General features: G+C 38.5%; 1 protein-coding gene and 1 long non-coding RNA gene across 8 annotated transcripts in view; one reads left to right on the forward strand and one right to left on the reverse strand.

Annotated features, from left to right (window-relative positions):
• Positions 1 to 25,706, reverse strand: part of LanB1 (laminin subunit beta-1) — a 503,856-nt gene that overhangs the window by 193,562 nt on the left and 284,588 nt on the right. For all 7 annotated transcript variants that reach the window (XM_090369708.1, XM_090369709.1, XM_090369712.1 and 4 more), the window contains 2 exons: positions 16,646 to 16,789; positions 3,025 to 3,256 (listed from right to left, as the gene is read on the reverse strand). In XM_090369708.1, the coding sequence (XP_090225834.1) occupies positions 3,025 to 3,256; positions 16,646 to 16,789 (376 nt within the window). The remainder of the gene's footprint in view (positions 1 to 3,024; positions 3,257 to 16,645; positions 16,790 to 25,706) is intronic.
• Positions 1 to 25,706, forward strand: part of LOC150088911 (uncharacterized) — a 230,943-nt gene that overhangs the window by 35,041 nt on the left and 170,196 nt on the right. The gene's annotated exons all lie outside the window — the stretch shown is intronic.

A 25,706-nucleotide genomic window follows, 5' to 3' on the forward strand; every position in this document is an offset into this window, starting at 1 on the left:
GCAGCTAAAATTATCTTTCCCAGTCAAAACAGCACTCAGTGGGTGGAGGGAGAGGGGTGACAAAATCGGAGGCGTGGATGTTTCTTGCTAATCCTTGTTCAGTGTGTATTACGCGCTTGTAATGGAAGGTTTCGTCGTTTGCTTTTAATTTATATGCTTATAAATTGAATAAATTTATCAATTTATAAATTGATATGCTTATAAAAGTGATAAATCTACCATTTTGCAGTGTAAAATAGATGTGTTAACAGAAGAAAGCGACTTTATTGTGGACAAGTTCTTTCTAACCCGCAAAAATATGGCTACGAATAACAAGGGAAATGAGAAAAGATCAAAGAAGGTGATGACATTAGCAAATAAAATTGAGTTATTTGATAAAATTTCTAATGGTGAAAGTGTCTCCTCAGTGGCAAAACATTATAAAATCAATGAGTCAACGGTACGATCAAACAAGAAATCAGAAGAAAAAATCCGCCGTAGTGTCCGTGAAAACGCGCTAATTGCTTCAAAAATTTGCTCTGTAACTCGTGATGTTAAATTAGAAAAATAGAAAAGGCTTTAAATCTGTGGATAGAAGACTGAACTCAAAATAAAATTCTGTAAAGTTCACCCATAATTCATGAAAAGGCAAAATTCCTTTATCAACACTTTAGCAAAACTGGTGATAGCACTGGCGGGATAAGTTTTTTAGCTAGCAACGGCGCTGGTTTGAAATTTCTAATAAATATTACATTTAATATTAAATTGTTTCTTATTTTCATTTCGATCATATGCTTGCATTTCACTATGTACTGTCTATGTACATAGTCATATTATGAAGGTACATATAATACATACATAGATAAAATTTTAGACTAGTTTTTCTTATATATTTCATACTTTGGAACAGAACCCCTTTATTACTATGGGAGCCATAACTCAGTATTCGCGTTTTCGGTATTCATGGCATTTCTCAGGAACGTAACCCCCGCGAATAGTGGGGGTTTACTGTATTTAAATTTACACTACACATCATTGCATCCTCTCCTGGTGTGTGTGAGAAAAAGATGAATGAGTTGAGTGAAAAAAAAATAAAAAACTTGGAAAAAAAATTATAAAATAAGAAAAAAGTATTAAAAAATAAATAAATAAAAAAATATAAAAAAAGAATAATAATAATAATAATAATAAAAAAAAAAAGAATGCAGATTATGAATGAAGTAAATGTGTCTCTCTCCCACCCCCCCTCACCTGGTGGGTTCCCCACTGCCAGCTAACATATCCTACCTGGAGCAGGATGGGCAGCTTGACCTTCATACCGGATTCGACACTGCTTGGACATGACACCGATGAAGACATTCTGCGGCTTTGCTGCCAACACGCCATTGGCGATCTGAACTGGGTACTCTAACCTGATTCTCTTTAAAATCCCATCCCCAGGCAGGGGAGGGAGGAGATGGATCTCTGTCTCCTCTCCTCCCTGCCTACCCCCCCATACTTCGCCTGGTGGGGCTCGTCTCCACTGACCTTTTTTTTTTTTTTTATTTGCTGATGCTGCATAAGCTAATACACATGCTTTCTTGCATCACATGCCACTACTACTATTACCTCTTTGGGGATGCCTACTCTATTGTCCCTATTCTTCTATCTGTTTTCCCCCAGTCTTCAGTCTCCCCCTCTCTCACTAAATCGACCGAGTACACCCTTAACAATGCTACCAAATTCTAATCAACGTCTAAATTCTACCAGTTTCATGTAAATCTCTAAGACAACTAACACTATTAGCTTTTATCTAGCGTATAGCCTCACATGTCTAAATTTAATAACATCAAAATTTTTCCTGACCTATTAGGCCTTTAACACATCTCTTTAGCATTAAACCCCAACCAGCGATTTCCTAATAGCAATCCCATTAAGCATTAATGTTAAATGCATAATTTTTTTTTTTAGGTCCTAGCCGCTGAAATCCCAGGAAACTAGGTGGCAGAACCTGCCAGAGCAGTTTGTTGTGATACTGGATACACCCAGCTAGCCTCCATGTGGCAAGGTATGGGCAACGTCGGGCCCCACTAGGGGCCTGGTGGCCAATAAGCCGGACAAACAATGGGCACAACATATCACACTGCACAGACATGGCCCACACACTTTCAAGTCTCTGGCTTGACAGTGTACTGTCCTCGATACAGCGAAACACATACGGAGATGGGAGAAATCCCAGGTGACGTCTGACACCAACATACCTTATACCTGAACAAATCCAGTGGAGCAGAGATGGGGGGGGACCCCTGGTGCCGTCAGACAACTAACACACTTTACACTTGAACAAATCTATCTGAGGTTTCTTCATCCAGTGAACTGATTGCAATCCTTTCTCCTCCAAATAAGTATCATTGCTAGTGTATTTCTCCATATCAGTTTAAATTATCTATACTTCATTTTTAAGTTATCTGTACTTCATTTACTCTCCTAGCAGGAATTGGCACCTTGCTAATTTTAATTTCTGAACTAAAATGTACATTTATTTTATTCCTTGATTTGGATAACTCAGGCTCTTAGCAGTGATAGTGGTCACACATCATCCCATGCTTGCTGTCAAGCCCTATCATCATCATCAGCTTTTGCTATCTTTTCTCCTTCTCAATTTGGTTTTATTATTATTTTTTTCTTAAAAGAATTCACTCATGTAAGTATAAGTAATGAATCATTTTAATAGACATTTATAATTGGCAATATTATTTTGTAAGAACAATAACATACTTTTGTTAACTGCAGGCATTTATTATTTTCCCATTTAGTTTTGATGACGAGACAGTGGAATCTTGAAATGTTGCCACAAATGCTTAGAGTAATAGTATCGTGGTCTTAATATTCCCTTGTAATGTTTTATAAAAGTAATTAATATTAATATGAGGTGTAATAGTGTTCCATAACCCTATTTCATTCACAGTATAAAGATAGTTTCCTTTATATTTTAATGCACAGCACAATTATTATACAGTTAATTTTAAAAAAATTTACTTTTAAGTTATAACAAATACTAGTTACCTGTCACATTTTGGTCCAGCAGTAAAATCTCTACATTCAATACAGTAGCCAGTATGAGAATCACAAGTATCTGCATGTCCACTGCAATCACACCGCTGACAATTGGGGTAATTCCAATAACCTGGCTGACATTCATCACACTGTCGACCATATGTATTAGGACGGCATTCGCACTGGCCACTTTGAGCATCACAGAAATTATCAAGAGAACCAACACTGTTACAGTCACAAGCTGCAAAAACAGACATACAAATAAAATCTTCATACTAATTAACTATGCATCATGAAAACTAATATTAACCTAACTGCTAATATTAAACTAACTTTGGCCCATAAATCAATGCCACTATTTTCTGAATTTATGTTTAGAGTATAATTAATTTGTAATTCTTGTGAAATTAGACACTCTTCTGCATGCTAACCATTAAAATGGTTTAAATAAGGGATAATTCTGATTAATATAATAGAGTAATTTGATAAATAAATGTTATGATTAAGATCTTAGAACCTTCATCAGTGGTCCAAACTAATAAATTAACTATTCACCATAATGGTATAATTCAGTATTTAGTTATTCCATGCTGTCGCTGTCAAAGAACTTCCCTTGTGAACAATTATTTGGAAGGAACCAAATAATTTATCTTAATCAGTGCTTCCCAATGCAGTGCCTGTGGGCACCACAGCACCCGACAAGGCTTTTTTTTAGGTGCCCATAAAAAGAAGTCAATGAATAATGAAAGGCATAACATGAGCAGAAAATTCTGATAAGATTATAAACTCGCAAGGTATGTCCACACTATCTGTGTGATAAATCTTCATGTGTAGCACAGTAGTTATAATCACCGTCTTTCCTACAACATGTGGAAAAGGACTGGATTTGAATCCCGTTAATGGTGCAAGGAACTTTTTATGAGATTTTTCACTCCATGGCTGAGTTAGTCTCAGGCAATGATAGCAAGGTCACTCCAGAAACTCAGGTTTTTTTGTCCAGGACAGCAAAACAGATAAACTGACCAGACAACACATGCAATTTATAAACATAATACACACAGGTAGAAAAGTTAATTCTTTGGATGAGCCAAATATGACACTTTTTTTTTTTAACTGTGTGCTAAGGCATATCAGAGTGTAAGCAGTAGTTTATTCCTGGTGGGATGCCAATATCACAATGTGATTTTCTGCAGCTAGTGAGGGAATACTGCTTAACAGTGGTTACTAGCAAGCTTGTAAGAACACAGCACGACTGTGCATTAAATGTGGACTGTACTACCATATATCACGATGTTGCTCTTTTCTCCCACACTTCGTGGTTGGTTTGCCACTGTTTCATGAACTCTGAAATGTGCCTGTAGGTACAAAAAGGTTGGGGAACACTGGTCTAAATAAACCTGCTTCAATAAAAATACTTACTGGTTAAACAATCCTCAGCATCAATCAGCAAATACAACATACAAAATTCCAGCCTATATCATACAGCTGAATAATAATTATTGCAGAACTTAATAACAGCACACAAACTATACATTGCCTAACTAATCCAGCAAGCAAAAATATCAGAAGAACACTATACATTCAGAAGTACATACTTTTAAATGCTAGTGAGAACATCAACAGATCAACTCAGTGCCACTCACTATCACCAAAAACTTTAGAAATGCTCAACCCTTTCTAACCATTCGGAATCCACATAAAACTTGAGAACACCAGTTACTCCTGTCAAAAAAATAATACAACCTGTATCAAATTCTGGAGAATTATTAAACTAACACCTCAGCTAAAAAAGGGAGAAAGTAGGCTAACTAACAAAATAGCCAAGAATGGGAAGGGGAATAAATTTAATGTTGCAAACCACAATATCGTTGCAGTTCAGGTAAACAAAACTAGGTAAGTAGTTATTTTCTAATCTTACACTTTTTTTTTTAAATGAAAACTGCCACCATGAAAGGTATCAGAACCTACAGTACTTTGTACCATACATGGGGTGCTTGATGATATTAGACTTGAATTTCTGTAGGTTGTAATTTTCAGGAAATACATGTGAAAGAAAGATGTTTCAAAAAACAAAGTTAAAGGGACAAATGAGAAATAAAAAAAGTTGGTTCTGTGAGTTTGAAGTCAGACAGAAATGGATGCTGACTGGTTGCAGCATATGTTTGAATGGTTTGGAAGAGAGTGGGGCAATTACAGATACCAACCCAGAAGAACAGTTCCCATGGAAATATCTATAGAAAAGGCATGCAGTAGAAACTGAACATCTATGAAACAGAGAGCAGAGAGACTTTGTAAGAGATGGGTCATTAATTAACCTGACTGCCCTCCTTTGAATGGAATCTGAAAGCTTGAGAGGTGTTTTGGCAGTATCACCCCAGACATGGGAACAATATTCTATGGTAGGGTAAATTTGAGATTTATAGTGAGCAGATTTTTAGAAGAAACATAACCTGAGAGCAAAAGAGAAAACTCAGTTTTTTAAAAGCGGAGGAAGTAATTCTGTATTGTGCTTATGTCAAAAGAGATTAGAAGTCAGGTAATCCCTAACAGAGATATACGAATCGTCCAGAAATCCGAGTGCCATCGAAATGAGCATAGGAGCGGTAGACTGTCTGCTGTTCTGGTAGGTAAACAAATAATCTGTGTAATGACATTAGTAATTGCAAAAGCCTCAACAACTCAATCTTTTCATTTTTCTAGTCATGTGACTAGAAAAATGAAGTCACTTGGACTTGTAAATGTTAAAATCACCAAGGCAATTTACCTCACTGTTAGGAAAGATGGTCTGGAGAAAGTAGGGTTTCAGAGAAAGGAAGTCGAGTTCCAAATGATTAGTGGAGTTTGGAGAATGATAGAGGCAACAGATGAATTTTACAGAATGGGGTAGAGAGATTTTAAGCCACAGAAGATCAGAGAAAGGAGATTCCAAATTACTAAATCTTTGATAGGGAATATTAGAGCAGAAATATGCACAAGTACTTACCAACTTTGAAGCAAAGGAATCATCAAGCAAATAATTAGAACAGCTGAGATGAGCAGTGGTTGAGGCAACTGATAAGTGGAATTCTATCAGATAAAGTAAGTCGGGTTTGTCAGACTGTAGCTGGAAATGGACTCTGACATTGGAACTGAAACCATGCATATTTGTGAAATAAATAAGGAAGTTTTTGGGAGGTTTGGATTTTTTTGCAGATAAGTCTGTTCTATTAGTATGGCTATTCATGATGCATCAGAAGATATAGTAAAAATAGAGGTGGGGACATGTATGAAGTAATGAAATTTTTGGATATGGTGGACACAACACACGCACGCACACCAAGACTATAACCAGCTCCTAGACAGGATAAGGCTTCAACAATGCCTCCCATGTACACAACTACACAGACTTCCTCTAGTGACTAGCTGGCAGAATAAGGCAGCAAAATTATACCAGGTTTAGACTAGCTGATCCATACATTTCCTAGGGAGTATTCGATAGGTTCAGTCTAGTGGTCTGTCTAGCAGCCAGTGTGCAAAAATCATTTCAGAGCTGTATCCTCAAAATGTAAGGAAAATAGATCGTGCCACGATGTCCATCATAAGACATCAGTCTTGCTGCATATGACAGATTCATCTGGAATGTAAAAATATAAACTTTCAAAAAATTCTTTAATTTTTCTGATTTAAAAAAAAAAAAAAAACTTTTTAAATGCATTTCTAATTAAACTCAACTACAGTCAATCCTCGTATAGCACGATAGTTGTGTTCCCAGAAACCCTCGTGCAATGCAAAATCGTGCAATATAAACAGGCCCTATGGGAAAAATAGGGTTAGGTGCCGACAACCCAAGATTGAACACACATTTGTAACCAAAACATTACCAAACACAATAAATAATCGTAATAAAATACTTAAATATTTTATTACAACTATTACGTAATAAAATATTGCTAATGCTTTTGCTTCTATCGTAAGCAAACTTGTTTTTTGTTTGATTTTTCTATCCAAACAGATGACAGTCGTTCCATCTCTTCCAATTCTTTGTGTCTTAATCTAATGGATTTTAATTACACTTTGAGTTGTTCCTGCTATGAAAGTTGTTTTTATTTTCTCTGCATTCTTTCTAATTCTCAGAGTTGCCTCATTTAGATTTGTAGCATGTGCAATATCACATGGTCTTCCATTTTGCTCAAAGCGTTTCACAATTTCATATTTTTTTCTCAATCGACAGAGGTGGACGGCCATAAGCCTTACCGGGGAAACCCTGGTGGGCCGGAGGCCGGTGTGATTTTGGCCATAAACCATAGTATGAGTCCACTATAAATTTTCCCGGGGAAGAATTTTTGACCCAGTCCGCCTCTGTTTATCGATATTGCTTTTTTTTTCCCTCTCTCTGAATCTGCAGTGTCTTCACCAGGATGCTTTCTTTTCAAACATTTTAAGTATTTTACTCATTTTTAGGGAATAAAGCACAATTACAAAACGAGGAGGCATGCATGATACACATAAACCAAAGCTGTGCTCGTGTAGCAACTGAATAAACAACACCGTAAAAGCAGAGATACACTATTAACACCTCACATTTTACTAAAGCACACTTCTGGGGTTTACTACCATAAAACAATAAAAACAATTTCCAGTTGCGTTTCTACTAATGGAATCTGTTATAAACTGGTAGTAAACTCGATCTAATTGCATTTGCGATTATACCGATAGCTGGAATTGTGTTGGTTTTTACTTTATTATGGTGAAATGTGTTTCCCCTTCACTGATATAAAACACATAAATACGTTTTCAGAATCTTCTCTTCATTCCTATCATGTTGTGTTCAGTTGGGGTGATTCCACGTTCGACTGCCATTTCTTGTAAACACAAAGGCGAATCATGCATAAGTGAATTTGGTTCGTGTTATATAAGATATCGTTCCCCTATTTATAAATCATGTATGATCGAATTCGTGTAATGTAAACACGTGTTATACGAGGACTGATTGTACTTAAATCATAAAATTGCACTTAACTTTGTATGATTTCCAATCTTCTGACTGGAAATCTTAGTGGATCTTCTTCAGGTTCCGTGTTCAATTTGAACATTGGAGACCAATATTTTCCAGCCAATTCTGTCTCTTGCTTTGTGAAACAGTTCTTGTGTCGTAAGATCCCAGTCCATTCTTTGATGTTATCAAGCCACTTTTTTATTTTTTGTCTTCCATTTGCTCTTTTGCCTTTAATTTTTTCTTGCAGGATTAGTCTCTGCAGGTCATATTGTGGGTCTCTTATAATATGCCTGAGGTAGGCAGTCTCTTTGCAATTGTAGTTAGTGGTGTCCTTGTGGCCCCTGCCCTCTTAAGGGGGCGCCTCCGTAGCCAGGTGGGAAGGAGCAGCAGTGCGTAGCACACGCTTCTTGATTAGACCGGGGTTCGAGCCCGTCACCACCAAATACGGAGGATGCGGAAAGGTCATTCAGGGAATGACCACCGCATATCCCGGAGCAATATGGCCTTAGTTGCTAATGCTCCTAAAAACCAAATAACAACAACAACAGCCCTCTTAAGGACCCACTCATTTGTGACCCGATCTGTCCACGGAATTTTGAGCATTCTTCTGAGAGTCCACATCTCAAAGGCTTCCAGTTTCCTGATTTCCACTTTCTGCATGACCCAGGTCTCATATCCATATAGGAGAGTGCTCCATGTGTAGCATTTGGCCATTCAATATTTTTTCTGGAAATCCAGTTTCGTGTCACAGAGGAAGTTCTTAAGATTCTTAAATATCTATTTGGTCAAGTTCTTAAGATTCTTAAATATCTATTTGGCCATACCAATTCTGCTTCTAACTTCTGTACCTTGGTAATTATTATTTGTAAAGACCTTCCCTAGATATTTAAAGCTACTCACTTGTTCGATGAGGGAGTTGCCACAATGTATTTTGATTCCAGACAAGGTGTTTTTGCTTATGACTATAGTTTTGGTCTTTTTGGTATTAAATGTTAAGCCTACCTGCTCACTGGCTGTTACCACTTTGTTGAGGAGTGTTTATAGCTTTTCTCTGATGTTGCAATGAGGGCAGTATCATCTGTGTATTGCCGGTACTGATAACTGAACCATTAACAGTAATTCCTTCTTTAGAATCTTGTATTAGTTCTATAATGGTTTCAGCAGGGAGATTGTACAGCATGGGAGACAACACACATCCTTGCCTCACTCCTTTGTGGATTTGTACCCAGTCTGTGTTTTCTCCCTCTACAGTAATTGCCACTTCTTGCTCAAGATATAGTAGCCATAGTATTATTAGTTCATTGGGATCAATGTTTAGTTTTTTCAAATGCTGGAATAGGATATCATATTTCAAGCTGAATGTTTTGTTAAAGTCAATAAAGCAGACAAATAGATTCTGCCGGTGTTCAATTGCTCTTTCTGCCAGTATATTCAGAGAAAATATTGCTTCTCTTGTGCCAGCCCCTGTTTTAAAACCCATCTGGTCTTTTCAAATTTGCTCTTGTATCTTGCTTTCAATTCTGTGTAAAATCATCTTAAAGAGGAGTTTCATGGAATAGCTTATGAAGCTTATTGTGCAGTGGTCTGCACATTTTGCTGCTCTTGCCTTTTTTGGTATGGGAATAAAGATAGATCTCAGAAAGTCAAGGGGTAGTTTCCCACCATTTAGGATATTATTGAAAATATTGAGGAGCTGTTGTTTTCCTCTTGTTCCGAGGTATTTGAGCATTTCGGTTGGGATGTTATCAATGCCGGTTACTTTGTTATTATTCATTGACTTAATCGCTTGCTCCAGTTCTTCCATCAGAAAGTCTTGACATTGGCCTTCTGTTTGGGTGTTGTCATTTCCTAGCTGTCTATCATCCTCACAGTATAGTTCCCTCAGATATTCTTGCCATCTATCCTTTTTCTGTTGCTTGTTCACAATTTCCCTGTTATTTTTATCCAGAATGTGGCCTCTTGTACAGTCTTTCCTGATGTTGCGTAGTTCCTTCACTTCTTTGTGGACTAGATGTTCCTTTTGCTCATTTTGCAGATATTCAATTCTTTTACATCTCTCCTCCATCCATGTCTGCTTTGTCTTCCTTATTTCTGCTTTAATCAAACTGTCATACATCTTATATTTTTCTACATCTTTATTCTTCTTAAAGTTTTTCCTGTGCTCTATTAGATCTGGTATCTTGCCTCTCATCCATTGCCGTGTGGCTTTCCTTTGGGCCCGTCCAAAAATTTCATTTGCAGCATCTGTCATTATTTTCTTCAACAAGGTCCACTCAGATTCTGGATCTTTATCTAGTAGATTGAAATTACTATCCTCCATTTGCTCTTTGGTTGTACTTGTGAAATGTCTCCCATATACAGGCTGGCTAACTTTTCCTTTGTCCCAGTCTTTCTTTAGTTCCTTACACTTGATTTTCTTTAATTTTATAACCAGCTTCCCTATTAATGGGCAGTGGTCTCAACTGATATCAGCTCCAGGATAGGTTTTGATGCTTTTAATTATGTTTCGGAATCTTTGGTTGGTAATGATGTAGTCAATCTGATTTCGATTAATCTTTGATTGGCATCATTGGGGGCCTTTCATGTGTATAATCTTCGTGGTGGTAGCTTGAACCAGGTGTTCGTAACGACCATTTCATGCTCTTGACAGAAGTCAAACAGTGCAGTGCGTCTCCCCTTTCATTTCTTGTTCCCAGTCCAAAGAGGCCGACAGTGTTGCCAACCTTGCCTGTTCCCATTATGGTGTTGAAATCTCCCATAACTACATTGATTCCTTTGGGCCTGTCCAAAAATTTTATTTGCAGCATCTGCCATTATCTTCTTGAACAAGGTCCACTCAGATTCTGGATCTTTATCTAGTAGATTGAAATTACTATCCTCCATTTGCTCTTTGGTTGTACTTGTGAAATGTCTCCCATATACAGGCTGGCTAAGTTTTCCTTTGTCCCAGTCTTTCTTTAGTTCCTTACTCTTGATTTTCTTTAATTTTATAACCAGCTTCCCTATTAGTGGGCAGTGGTCTCAGCTAATATCAGCTCCAGGATAGGTTTTGACGCTTTTAATTATGTTTCAGAATCTCTGGTTAGTAATGATGTAGTCAATCTGATTTTGATTAATCTTTGATGGGCATCATTGGGGCCTTCCATGTGTATAATCTTCATGGTGGTAGCTTGAACCAGGTGTTCATAATGACCATTTCATGCTCTTGACAGAAGTCAAACAGTGCATCTCCCCTTTCATTTCTTGTTCCCAGTCCAAAGAGGCCAACAGTGTTGCCAACCTTGCCTGTTCCCACTTTGGCGCTGAAATCACCCATAACTACATTGATTCCTTTTTCTTTTTGGAACATTTTAGGATATAATTGACATCTAGTGTATGATGAAGTTGGTGCATAAACCTGTATGATGTTAGGCAGTATTAAATATAATACTGGAAGAGTATTAAATTGGGCTAATACTATCCTGTCTGAAAAAGCCCAGTATCCATTTAGGAATCTGATCTTTTTATTCCTGATAAGAATTCCCACTCCTCTGTGGTGTTCATTTCCGCTGGAGTATATGAGTTTGTGGCCTTTCACTGTACTTGTTTCACCTTGTCCTAGCCATCACACCTCCCCTAAACTCAGGATATCAACATTTTCTAATTTCACTGCTTGATACAAACTTCTGATATTCCACGTTGCAATTTTAAGTGGTTGATCTTTGTTTTTGAATTTAGTTCTGTAAGAATCTGGCTTATCACTTGAGGAAATAAATTAGTGGATCATGACAACATAATGTGAATGAAAAGAGAGTAGTCACTGTAATTGGATTTAAGACATTAGCAAGGATTTTTAAGTAGGGCCTAATACCATGGCACATTATCCATTTGATGAAGAAAACACTATGTCCACCTCGTATGATAAATCTGTAGCTTCATTTGTTTTTGCAGTCTTATCCTATCATCTATATGATGTAAACTTGAATTAGGATTCATCAGACCAGATGACCTTCTTCAAGCTTTCCTTGTCACGTTCTTGTGATTCTTGATGCATTACAGATTTTATTTCTGATATACACACACACAATTAGGTTTGATAATATAGCCTAGACCAGTGGTCTCCAAACTTTTTTGGTCGCACACCCTTATTTTACTTAAAAGGACTAGCGTGCACCCAGAATAAAAAATTAAATATATAAGTTTAAAATTTTTAAAATTTATAAATTTTAAAATTTATAAATCTTTACATGGAAGGCATTATATCTAAAATCACATTTATAAAATCATTTGTTTGATTGTTTGCTTGATCTACATTTGTTCAGTAAGTTAAACAAGGATGGTTGTTGTTGTTTTTGATTTTTAGGAGCATTAGCAACTAAGGCCATATTTTTTTTTTTTTTTTTTTTATGTGAACCCCAAACATGAGCGGTATTAGAACCTATAGTACTTAGTACCGTGCTTGGGTTGGAGGTTGAGAAGACGAAAGAAGATATTTGTTGACATTGGACTTGAACTTCTGTAGATTGTAATTTTCAGGAAATATGTATGAAGGAAGGTTGTTCCAGAAAAATGGCAGTTGAACGAATAAATGAGGAAGAAGAAAAGTTGGTTCTGTGGGTTTGAAGTTGGACAATAAATGGATGTTGGCTGGTGGCAGCACGTGCTTGGACTGTTTTGGAAGAGCGAGAGAGAGAGCAAGAATTATAGAAGCCAATTCAGAAGAACAGTGCCCGTGGAAGTATCTGTAGAAGAGGAATGCAGCAGAAACAGTACGTCTATGAGAAAGCGAGTGGAGAGACTCTGTTAGAGATGAATCATTAATTAACCTTACTGCCCTCTTCTGAATGGAATCAAGAAGCCTGAGAGAGGTTTTGGGGGCACCACCCCAGATGTGGGAACAATATTCCATGCCAGGACAGATTTGCGATTTATACAGAGTGAGCAGCTGTTTGGAAGAAAAGTAATGCCGAGAGCGAAAGAGAAAACCAAGTTTTTTAAATGCAGAGGAAGCAATATTTGTAATGTGCTTGTGCCAAGAGAGATTAGAAGTCAGGGTAATCCCCAAAAGAGATATATCATTTTGCCTAGAAATCAGAGTGTCAATAAAGATAAGCATAGGAGCAGAAGAATCCTTTTTGCGAGATATAAGACAAGACTGAGTTTCAGAAGGGTTGAAATCAACTAAGTTGTCTTTGCCCCCACTGGAGAATTACCTGAAGATCAGCATTTAAAGAATTGGTAGCAGATTTTCGAGAAGTTGAAGCTGATTGAGCAGGACAAGGTTTCTCAAAATGGAAAGTGGAATGCAATGTGCTATCTTCGGCAAAACTATGGATAGGATTTCCAGTCAATGGTCTTTAATATACAAGAGGAAAAGAGTGGGGGAAAGAACTGAACCTTGGGGCATTAGTGGAGAAGTTAGAAGAAGACAGAGAGCCATCTACCATCACCCTCAGTGAACGATCAGAGAGAAAAACTGGATAACCAATTACAAAAAACAGTTGGCAAACCATAAGATGGAAGCTTGTTTAGAAGACCTTTAGCCAAACACGATCAAAAGGATGTCAAGAGCAACTACTTGTGTTTCACCGAACCTTTCCATTGAATTAGTCCATAAATGGGTAACATAAGCCAGAATATCACCAGTGGATCGACACTGATGGAATCCATACTGGCGATCGTTGATCAGACGGAAGGTTTCTAGGTAGTTTAAGAGTTGGCAGTTAATTGATTTCTCCATTACTTTAGAAAGAGTAGAAGTAATTGCAATCGGATGATAATTGGATGGGAGGGATTTTTCACCCTTTTTAGGAACTGGCTGGATATGAGCAAATTTCGAAGCAGAAGGAAAAACACCTTTGGAATAAGAAAGTGAAAAAAGGCGGCAAAGAATAGGAGTAAGTTCAGGAGCACAGGTTTTGAGAACAAGTGGAGAAATACCATCAGGACCTGGAGCTTTCTTAGCATCAAGATTCATCAAAATCCTTCTGATATCCTTTTGACGGAAGACCACAGCAAGCATTGAATGGAGCGTGTCGGGAATGGTGGGAGGTGTTTTACCAAGATCATTAATGCATGAGCTGGAAGAAAAATGGGATGCTAGCAGGTCAGCTTTATCCTTGGCTGAAGTGACAACAGAACCATCTGGTTTGGACAGAGGTAGGAGCAGAGATGGGCAAAAGTTGCGGCCGACAGCTTTGGCAAGAGACCAGAATGCTTGGCTACCATTAGGGCAAAAGCAAGTTTTCTACTCTTAGCCTGTTCAAACTCTAGTTTGGACTGATTAATAACTGCTTTACAATTGTTGCGAGCTTTGGTATAGGCAGAAAATGAAACTGAAGAATTAGAAACAAGCCAATTACGATACGAAACATTCTTCTCTTGAACAGCCTTAGCACATTTATTGGAAAATCAAGTTTAGATAAAGGACGAGATTTTAAAGTGGAGTGTGGGATAAAGGATTCCATTCCTGCAAGAATAATTTCATTGACACGATCTGAGCAAACGTTGACATCAGAAGTTTTGAAACAGTAATCCAACCAAGGAAAAGAAGAAAAGAAGTCCTGCAGGTCATCCCATTTTGCATTCTTGTAATGCCAAACAACATGAGGTTAGGAATAGCCATGCGATAAAGGTTCCAACGGAGAAGAGACAATCACCAAGTTGTGATCTGAAGTGCCTAAAGGACCTCTCACTTTGACCGTGTACTTAGAAGGGTTGTTTGTGAGAAAAAGATCAAGCGTATTGGCTGTATGATTAGGATTGTCTGGTATTCTTGTAGGTAAATGAACAATTTGTGCTAGGTCATTAATAATTGCAAAAGCCTCAGCATCTCGACCTGCTGGGTCGGTGTGACTAGAAAACGGAAGCCAGCTGGAGTTGTGAACATTAAAATCACCAAGGAAAATTACCTCACCGTTAGGAAAGTTGGACTGGAGAAAGTCAAGTTGCAAAGAGAGCAAGTCAAAGAGCTCCAAGTGATTAGTGGAGTTGGGAGAACGGTAGAGACAACAGATGAATTTGACACAATGAGGTAGAGAGATTTTAAGCCAGAGAAGATCAAAGAGAGGAGATTCCAAATTGCCAAATCTCTGACAGGGAATATCAGAACGGACATATGCACAAGTACCACCTTTGAGGTGAAAGGAATCAAACAGCGAATAATTTGGACATCTGAGATGAGCAGTAGTTGAATCAACCGATAACTGAGATTCTGTCAAAAAAGTACATGGGGTTTGGCAGACTGCAAGTGGAAATGGACATCGTTGAGATTAGAATTGAGACCACATATATTTGTGAAATTAATTAGGAAGTGCTTGGGAGGTTTAGATCTTTTTGCAGATAAGCTTTCTCTATTAGTTTGACAATTCATGGTGTGTTGCTCTGGGGATATGCAGTGGTCATTCCCTGACCTTTCCACATCCTCTGTATTTGGTGGTCACGGGCTCGAACGCCAGTGTAATCAAGAAGCAAGTGATACGCACTGCTGCTCCTGCCCGCCTGGCTACAGAGATGCCAAACAAGGATGGAAGATATAATCCAAGCCTGAAGCGAGCATGTGGCGCTTCTTTTTGGACATGGGTGAAACCAATGGCATGATCAAACAAAGCCGCATATAAAGTATAAAAAAACATTTATTTATAATTTTTATTTTCAATTACATGTCAAAAAAACTAAATTTTCATAATTAATACATACTGATTTATTACGGATTATCTCAAGCACTCCATGGATCTATCTTGCGCACCCAACGTTTGGCCTAGACCATACAATGTTCAATACTGTAAATTGGGATATTTGTCACTGTAATCCACTGCTGTACTGATATTGTTATTTGGTTGCAGGATGATACAGTCCTTGCAGGATGATACAGTCCAGCATGTGCCTATATGGTTCTGAGTTCTGGTGCCCTCAGCCATCAAATCCTCACTTCTTGAAATATTTTTTACTAATTGCTTGTTTTTTTTGGCCCCAAGACATTCTTGCTATTCTCTCACAGCATGTATGCGTGCACACATGCACACATACTCACACACAACTGCATCTACTGTTACCATAACAGTAGAACCCAACTTCTCTGCTCCTACTATTATCCTATATTTAAAATCCATTAGGTCACATTATTTGTTCATTTTGCTATTTGGCTTTGTTTAACAGAGATGCCTGCTATCATCCAATATACACAGCAAGATACATGTGACACTGGCACGCAGTGGCAGATTTGATTTTCTTCTAAAGAAAGAAGGTGGAGGATCCATTCCCAAGAAACTGTCCACCGAGTGTATAATATGGGGGTATATTACTGATATTTTCTGGAGATTTTTCTTTTTAAAGAGAGTAAAGTATCTGTTTTAAATAAGAAATTTTTCTAAAAAAAATATATATATAAAATCTTTTAATTCTAATAAACTGTAATTAAGACAATAACTCTGAAAACTATTATTGTCTAATAACTTTTAAAAATAGAAGATTTATCAAATTTTCTCTGAAAAAGTGAGGGTTTCTTTTTAATTCAGATTTTGGCCTTGAATGTAAATTTTAGAGTATGATTTGTTAAGTTGAGAGTAACTGGAGATAAGTTTAATAAATAAATTTATTAAAATGAAATAAAAAAAAGGATAGAAAGTTAGAATTTGCCATAAACAGAATAACTGTGTTAACATATCATGTACTTACGCCTACAACCAGATGGACCAAATCCATATGTTCCAGGTGCACATCGATCACATCGTCTCCCAACTACATGTAATTTACAAGTACACTGTCCTCCAAGATTGTCACAGAGTGTGCTCAAAGATCCAGTAGGGTCACAGTAACATTCTAGAATGTAAATTAAAAACACATATATTACAAAGTTTATCTGTAAATATTTCTCATATTTTTAATGAAAATTTAGTAATATATATATATTATTAGAATAATATAATAATGACATTAGCAACTTCTACAAAACCAGATGTTCCAACAATTTACCCACCGGATGAAGACAAACTTCCACACAGCTATCCTGCAACCAGCCTTCCTCAATTTGAATTTATGCCCCCATATGTATATAGTCCATTGGCATTGAGCTTATTCAATTGATTAAAAGCCTTAAACACCTCTATCAGACCTCCTCATAGGGGCCTAGTCTCCAGATGCTGCAATTTGCAGAACTGAGGCCTTTCCTGGTAAGGGCTTTTGGGCTTCTTCTCCACACCCATTCTAACAAATCCACTTCCTTCCTAAAATGAAGCATTCAGACCTGTATGCAGTAATCATGATGTGGCCTAACTATTACCTTATAAAACAGAATAATCTCCTTATCCCAGCAGGCAAAATCTCTGTATATCATTCACAAAACTCCATGAACTGTCCTAGCAACAAGTCTCAACTAATTAGAGCACTTCATACCCAACTGCATGCACAATTATCCCCAGGTCAATTTCATTCTCAACTACCCTCAGTGCACTACTACACAGTTAGTATGCTAATCTGGGATTACTACTACTACTACCCATATGCAGTTTCTGGCATTTGTCAAACTTCACCTGCCATTTCTCAGCCCATCTGCCCAATTTTTCTAGAGCTTGTTGCGATTCCATACCGTAATTAACCAACCTAGCAAACTTAAACATTAAAACCTGATATACCTTCATCAATATCATTAATAAACATAAAAAACAACAATATGCCCAGCAGTGAACCCTGGAGGCCTTTGCTGGTAACAATAATCAAATAAGATTATTGCCTATTGATAACCACACTGTCTTCTCCCGCTCAATCATCCCTTTATCCATAGCAGTAATACACCCTTAATGCTACACTGCTTCAATATGTATAGCAATCTTTTATATGCAACAGTATTAAAACATTTTCTGAAATCTAGGTATATGATGTCAAAATTATTGTTTGCTTCGAGTTCCTTTTGTTACTCCATCATATTAGCCAGACAAGAATGCCCCTTAACAAATGCATGCTGTGACTGTGGTATAACTGCATTCCTGTCTTATTAAAGGTCATGCATTACTTTTTTATCCAGTGACTTCATTATTTTCCCTGGAACAGAAGTCAAGCTAACAGTTCTGTAATTACTCATATCTCGGTGATCTCCCCTTTTGTGAACTGGAAAACACATCTGCACATTATCCAGTCCACAGGGACCTCCTCTGAATCCAAGGACTCTCATAAGCATGGGTGAGGTGCCTCCGTAGCCAGGTGGGAAGGAGCAGCAGTGCGTAGCACACATTTCTTGATTAGACCGGGGTTTGAGCCCGTCACCACCAAATATGGAGGATGCGGAAATGTCAGGGAATGACCACTGCATATTCCAGAGCAATATGGCCTTAGTTGCTAATGCTCCTAAAAAAAAAAAAAAAAAAAAAACAAGCATAGGTTTAGGTTTGTTTACATCTTTTGCTGACTCTAATATAATTGGATATATGTCATTCACCCCAAGTGCCTTTTTCATATTTAGCTTCAACAATTTCACTTCCACTTTCCACTCAGTTATGACAAAATCATTCAACACCTTGTTAGAAATTGATACACTTCTGGCATTCCCCATTGATATTGGCAATGTGTTCTAAGCATAGCAAAGTTTCAAATGAGCAGGAAGATAAAGCTAGGGAAACAACCCTAAATAACTTCAGGGTAGTAAACTACAGAAGAACATATAGTCTTAACTGTGTCTATAGTAATGTCAGCAGTGTTGTCAATAAAATGGCTGCATTTGAACTCCTGGTTAGGACAACTAATGCTGACATAATAGGGCTAATAGAAACATGGTGCCACACGGGAAATGAGAATGGTGAGTTCCACTATGGTATGTATAATGTATTTAGGAAGGATAGAGAAGATAGATGTGTGGTGTGAGTTAGTTGGAAGTAAAGGTATAATGAAAGTGGGAGTAATATACAGACAAGATTGTGAACAGCATGATATGCAGATGGAATAGGCAAGCAAGTGTCTCTACATGCAGATGGAATAGGCAAGCAAGTGCGTCTCTATATGCATATGGAATAGGCAAGCAAGTGCGAATGTCTTATTATGGGTGACTTCAATCTGCCCTAGACTGTTTGGAATAAGTGGAAGGGAAACTTGCCATGGCAAAATTTTTTGTTTTTCTTAAATAAACTAGATGATTATTATTTAGCATTAGAAGAGGCATACGATGCAAGAAAGCCTTATGCAACATCAACAAAAAAAAAAAAAAAACCACCACTCCCATTTCACCCCTCCATTCATTCCAAATACCTGCTTACCTGCCCAGCTCAGCCTTAAATTTATTTAGGCTATCAACTTACACAACAAAAGATGGAAGACTGTTCCACCAATCAACTACCCGCTGGCTAAAGGCAAACTTCCGCACATCTATCCTACAATTGTCTTTCGTCAATTTGAATTTATGCCCTCTCAGGTGATTATTCTGAGCAAAAGGAAGAATTCCATCAGGATTGAGCACGCTCAAATCATTGAAGGCTTTATACACCTCAATCAGATCACCTCGCAGGTGCCTAGTCTCTAGACATTGTAATCTGCAAAACTTAAGCTTTTCTTTTTAAGATTTTTTTTTTTTTTTTTTTTTGATTTGGTAGTTGTTGGCGCATCGGCTTCTGTGGCCATATTGCACCTCCCAAGGTTTTTTGCAGTACTTTGATCCAAGCCCGAGGTGGGAATCGAACCCGCGACCTTTGGGTTGCCGGGCAGGTACTTTACCCACTCGGCTAGCCCGGTCGGCTTCTTCTTTTTAAGAGCAACCCTTTGTTCCATTCACTAATCTTGTTGCCCTTCTCTGTGTGGGGTGCCTCCATAGCCAGGTAGGCAGGAGAGGCAGCGTGTAGCACACGCTTCTTGATTAGACCTGGGTTTGAGCCCATGACCACCAAATACAGAGAATGTGGAAAGGTCAGGGAATGACCACCACATATCCCCGGAGCAATATGGCCTTAGTTGCTAATGCTCCTAAAAACCAAAACAACAACAAACAAGCCCTTCTCTGTCCAACAGTTCTATATCCTTCTTAAAATGAAGCCTCTAGACCTATATATACAGTACTCAAGGTGTGGCCCGACCATTGCCTTATACAAAGGGATAATCACCTCCTTATCCCTGCTAGGTGGTAGATGACTCCCATCAACCAGTGCACCACATCAACCAGTCCACCACATTGCTTATTGGAGTCTTGTTTGTTATTTGGTTCTTAGGAGCATTAGCAACTAAGGCCATATTGCTCCGGAATATGCGGTGGTCATTCCCTGACCTTTCCGCATCCTCCGTATTTGGTGGTGACGGGCTCGAACCCCGGTCTAATCAAGAAGCGTGTACTACGCACTGCTGCTCCTTCCCACCTGGCTACGGAGGCGCCTATTGGAGTCTTGAAGTGGTCAAACCTATGTTTGTTTAGTCTCTAGTGCAAAGTTTCCGGCATTCTCCCCCCCCCCCCCATACTTCTCCTTTAACCCATGTACGGTATTAAGTACTATAGGTTTTGATACCTTTCATGTTTGGGGTTTTCACAAAAAAAAAAAAAAATTCCTATATATCTTTGACAAGACACCATGAGCTACTCTTGCAGACCGTCTGCACTGCTCAGAAAACTTCATATCTGCCTGCACAATTAACCCCAGGTCCTTTTCGTTCTCTACCACAGTCAGTGTAGTACCACAGAGTTGATACATTGCTCTGGGGTTGCTGTTTCCCATATGTAGTACTTTACATTTGCCAATGTTAAGCTTCATTTGCCACCTCTCAGCCCATCTGCTCAACTTTTCTAGATCCTGTTGCAACAGCGTACTATCATTAGTGTCCTTAACAACCCTGCCAACCTTCGTATCATCTGCAAACTTAGACATTAAGCCTGATATACCATCACCAATATCATTTATAAATACAGAAAACAACAATGGATTCAACACTGAACCCTGAGAGACTCCTCTAATAACATTAGTCCACGATGAGCAGTGTCCATTCATTACCACTCTCTGTCTTCTCTCACTCAACCATCCAATTATCCATAGCAGCAATTTGCCTCCAATGCCACACTGCTCCAATTTGTGCAGCAGTCTTCCATGTGCAACAGTATCAAAAGCCTTTCTAAGATCCAAATATATGATATCAAAGTTATTCCCTGCATCCAGTTCCTTTGTGACCACATCATAGTATCCAATCAAATTGGTCAGACAAAACTTCCCGTTAACAAAACCATGTTGTGTCCGAGCTATAACTGAAGTCTTGTCTAGATGATCCTGCAGTGCATCTTTAACCAGTACCTCCATTAATAATCCCTGGAACAGAAGTTAAACTAACAGGTCTATAATTATTTGTGTAGCCCTTTGATCCTCCTTTGTGAATTGGGGGTCACATTTGCACATCTCCAGTCCACGGGTACCTCCCTTGAGTCCAAGGAAGCTCTCATAATTATGGCTAAAGGTTTGCTTACTTACTTTGCTGCATCCTTTAATATAACTGGATAGATCCCATCCACCTGGGTAAATTTGTACCAGCATGTTAGAGAAAATACTAATAGATGAGAATACTCTTGACCTCATCATTACTCACGAATCACGAAAAGAACAGGTGAATGTATACTTGTGTGTGTACACCAATGCTAGGAGTTTAGTAAATAAATTTGATGAATTTGAGGTATTGCTCAAAACATCAAAGGCAGATATTGTGGGGATTTCAGAGACGTGGTGTCACACAGATATAAGGAATGCAGAACTGGAATTTGGGGAGTACAATGTCTACAGAAAGGATAGACAGGATAGGAAGGGAGGAGGGGTTATGCTATTAGTTAAAAAACACATAAATCCAAGGAAGTGAAGCCAGTCGACATCGCTGGACAGTGCAGTGTCGAGTCAGTTTGGTGTGACATAAGCATTGGGAGATCAAAATTTGAGAATAGGAGTGTGCTATAGGCCTAATGACTCTGATGAGTATAATAAGAAACTGTTCGGAGAAATAGAGTGGGCCAGTAAATCAGAGAGTCTTATAATGGGGGATTTTAATTTCCCAGATATTGACTGGAATTTGGGGGCTGGTCACTCACACAGTAGCAAGGCTTTTGTGGATTTATTGGATGATTGTTTTCTACATCAGCATGTTTGGGAGGCAACTAGAGGGAGTAATACTCTTGATTTGATTATCAGTAGTGATTCTTCATGCATTAAGAATCTGCAGATAAATGAACCACTAGGTGGCAGTGATCACAGTGTGCTGAAGTGGGATTTACTCAAAGAGGTAACTACAATTAGGGGTAAAGGGAAGGGGTATTGCTTTCGTAAAGGCGACTACAATGGACTGAGACAGTATTTAAATTCTATACAGTGGGATCAACTGATGATATTGCCAACAGCAAATTCAAAATGGGAAGCATTCAAAGAACTTATCTTGGAAGCTACTAGGCTTTACATACCAACTAAGAAATATTGTTCAAGGTTTAGGCCTTGGATGTCAGATGAACTAATGAGGCATATGGCAGAGAAGAAAAATGCATGGGATACATACAAATTAACACGTGACACAGACGCCTATGATAGATACAAGTTGATCTGTAACCAAGTTACAAAGGAGGTTAGGCAGGCGAAGGCAGATTACGAGAGATCCTTGGCAAGGGATGCGAAGAGAAACAGCAAAGAGTTCTTTACTTATGTAAACTCTAGAAGGATGGGGATGAATCAGATTGGTCCACTTGAGATCGATGGGTCAACTGTTGATGACCCTGCTCAGGTAGCTAACAAACTAAATGAATATTTTGCATCGACATTCACACATGAGGAGTTATTCAGCGAGGGGAATGCCAGAGGTGTATTCAACTCTAGCAGTAAGCTAGAGAATCTTGTAATAACTGAGAGCAAAGTGGAGGAGAAATTGTTGAAGATAAACACAAGAAAGGCACCTGGGGTGGATGGGATCTATCCAGTTATATTAAAGGAGGCAGCAAAGGAAGTAAGCAAACCCTTAGCCATAATTATGAGAGCTTCCTTGGACTCAGGGGAGGTACCCATGGACTGGAGATGTGCAAATGTGACCCCAATTCACAAAGGGAGATCAAAGGCTGACACAAGTAATTATAGACCTGTGAGTTTAACTTCTGTTCCCGGAAAATTAATGGAGGCACTGGTTAAAGAAGCACTGCAGGATCATCTAGACAAGACTTCCGTTATAGCTAGGACACAGCATGGTTTTGTTAAGGGTAAGTCTTGCCTGACCAATTTGATTGGATACTATGATGCAGTCACAAAAGAACTGGATGCAGGGAATAACTTTGATATTATATACTTGGATCTTAGAAAGGCTTTTGATACTGTTGCACATGGAAGACTGCTGCACAAATTGGAGCAGTGTGGCATTGGAGGCAAATTGCTGCTATGGATAAAGGGGTGGTTGAGGGGGAGAAGACAGAGAGTGGTAATCAATGGACACTGCTCATCGTGGACTAATGTTATTAGTGGAGTCCCTCAGGGTTCAGTGTTGGGTCCTTTATTGTTTTCTGTATTTATAAATGATATTGATGATGGTATATCAGACTTAATGTCCAAGTTTGCAGACGATACGAAGGTTGGCAGGGTTGTCAAGGACACTACTGACACTATGCTGCTGCAACAGGATTTGGAAAGGTTGAGCAGATGGGCTTCGAGGTGGCAAATGAAGTTTAACATTGACAAATGTAAAGTACTACATATGGGAAACAGCAACCCCAGAGCAACGTATCAACTGTGTGGTACTACACTGACAGTGGTAGAGAGTGAAAGGGACTTGGGGGTGGTTGTGCAGGCAGATATGAAGTTCTCTGAGCAGTGCAGACGGGCTGCAAGAGTAGCTCATGGTGTATTGTCAATGATATATAGGAATTTTTCTAGCAGGGATAAGGAGGTGATTATTCCCTTGTATAAGGCAATGGTCAGGCCACACCTAGAGTACTGTATACAGGCCTGGAGGCCTCATTTCAAGAAGGATGTAGAGCTGCTGGAACGAGTACAGAGAAGGGCAACTAGATTGGTGAATGGGACAAAGGGGTGCTCTTACAAAGAAAGGCTTAAGTTTTGCGAATTACAGTGTCTGGAAACTAGGCACCAGCGAGGTGATCTGATAGAGGTGTATAAAGCGTTGAATGGTTTGAGCATGCTCAATGCTGATGGGATTCTTCCTCTTGCTCAGAATAATCACCTGAGAGGGCATAAATTCAAATTGAGGAAAGACAGATGTAGGACAGATGTGCGGAAATTTGCCTTTAGCCAGCGGGTGGTTGGTAGGTGGAACAGACTTCCATCCCTTGTCGTGGAAGTTGATAGCCTAAATAAGTTTAAGGCTCAGCTGGACAGGTATTTTGAATGAACAGAGGGGTGAAGTGGAAGTGGTTATTTTTATTTATTTATGTTACTTTTTTTTTTTTTTTTTTTGGCTGATGCTGCATAAGCTTGCTTTCTTGCATCAAATGCCTCTACTAATGCTAATGCTAATCAGATGACATCACAGGGCTTAAAGTAGGAACCACTGTCAGGTAGTGATCACGCAAACATCAGTTGGGAGATGAAAAAAGATGTTGCAGTAGTTAAAGGTAGACACTATATGGTATCTACTAATTGGATAAACTGCAGAGTGAGGGTGAATACATTTGAAATATGGAATACCTTTAAAGCAAAAATCACAAAAGCCATGAATGCATACATACCATTAAGAAAATACTGTAGGAGAGAAAAGCAAAAATGGATGAATGTGGAACCTGGTTGGACACACAGAGCAGAAAAAGATAGCATGGGAGTTACAAAGTGACGAAAAGTAATGAAGCTTGCAAGTACAAGTTGATCTACAACAGTAGCACAAATAAGGCTATGGAGGCCAAGGCTGCATATGAGAAAGCACTGGCTAAGAGAGTAAAGAATGGGGACAAGGAATTTTCACATATGTGAATTCAATGAAAAAGAAAATGAATCAAATTAGACCCTGTGCACTGGGTGTGAGGAAGTCTTAGATAAGCCAGCTGATGTTCAGATGATTGAATAGGTACTGTGCATCTGTCTTTAATGATGAAAGACCCTTTGTGCTGAGAAGAGGCTGAGCCATATGAAAGTAGTGATTTCAAAATTACAGATAACTGTGTATTAGAAAAACTTTTGAGCATAAAAGCAAGTAAAGCTTCCAGAGTTAATGGTATATACCCAGAAATTTTGAGGAAGACCACAATGTACTGAAAAATTGGGGTTAATTATGAGGCATCTTTAGACTTGGGAGAAATTCCTTTGGATTGAAAAAGTGCCAACATATTACCAACACATAAAGGCAGTTCTAGGAGTGAAGTCAGACCAGTTAGTCTGAATTCAGTGGTAAGGAAAATCTTCGAGGCAATGATTAAGAGTGCAATTCAGGAACATTTAGATAGATATGGCATTCTGAAGAACACACAAAATAATTCTGTTAAGGGAAAATTGTTTAACTAGTTAGTACCCTATTTCAACATAGTTTATTTGGATTTTTGCAAAGCATTTGACTCAGTCTCGAATGAGAGGTTACTGTATAAGCAGGAACATGATGGGATTACTGGAAAGCTTCTAAGATGGGTTTGCTGGGGAGCTGCAGGACAGAAGGCAGTTGTGCTTAATGGATATTCTTCAGATCGGTGTAATGTCAGGAGTGGGATGCCCAAGGATTGGTTCTTGGATTGTTGCTGTTTCTGATTTTTATAAAGGACAACGACGAAGGAATAGAAAGAATGACGTCAAAATTTGCCGATGACATAAAAACTGGGAGCACTGTT

The sequence above is a fragment of the Mastigoproctus giganteus genome, chromosome 3 (assembly GCF_048544385.1).
Source record: "Mastigoproctus giganteus isolate SK-2022 chromosome 3, ASM4854438v1, whole genome shotgun sequence".
In the NCBI taxonomy this organism is placed as follows: Eukaryota; Metazoa; Arthropoda; class Arachnida; order Uropygi; family Thelyphonidae; genus Mastigoproctus; species Mastigoproctus giganteus.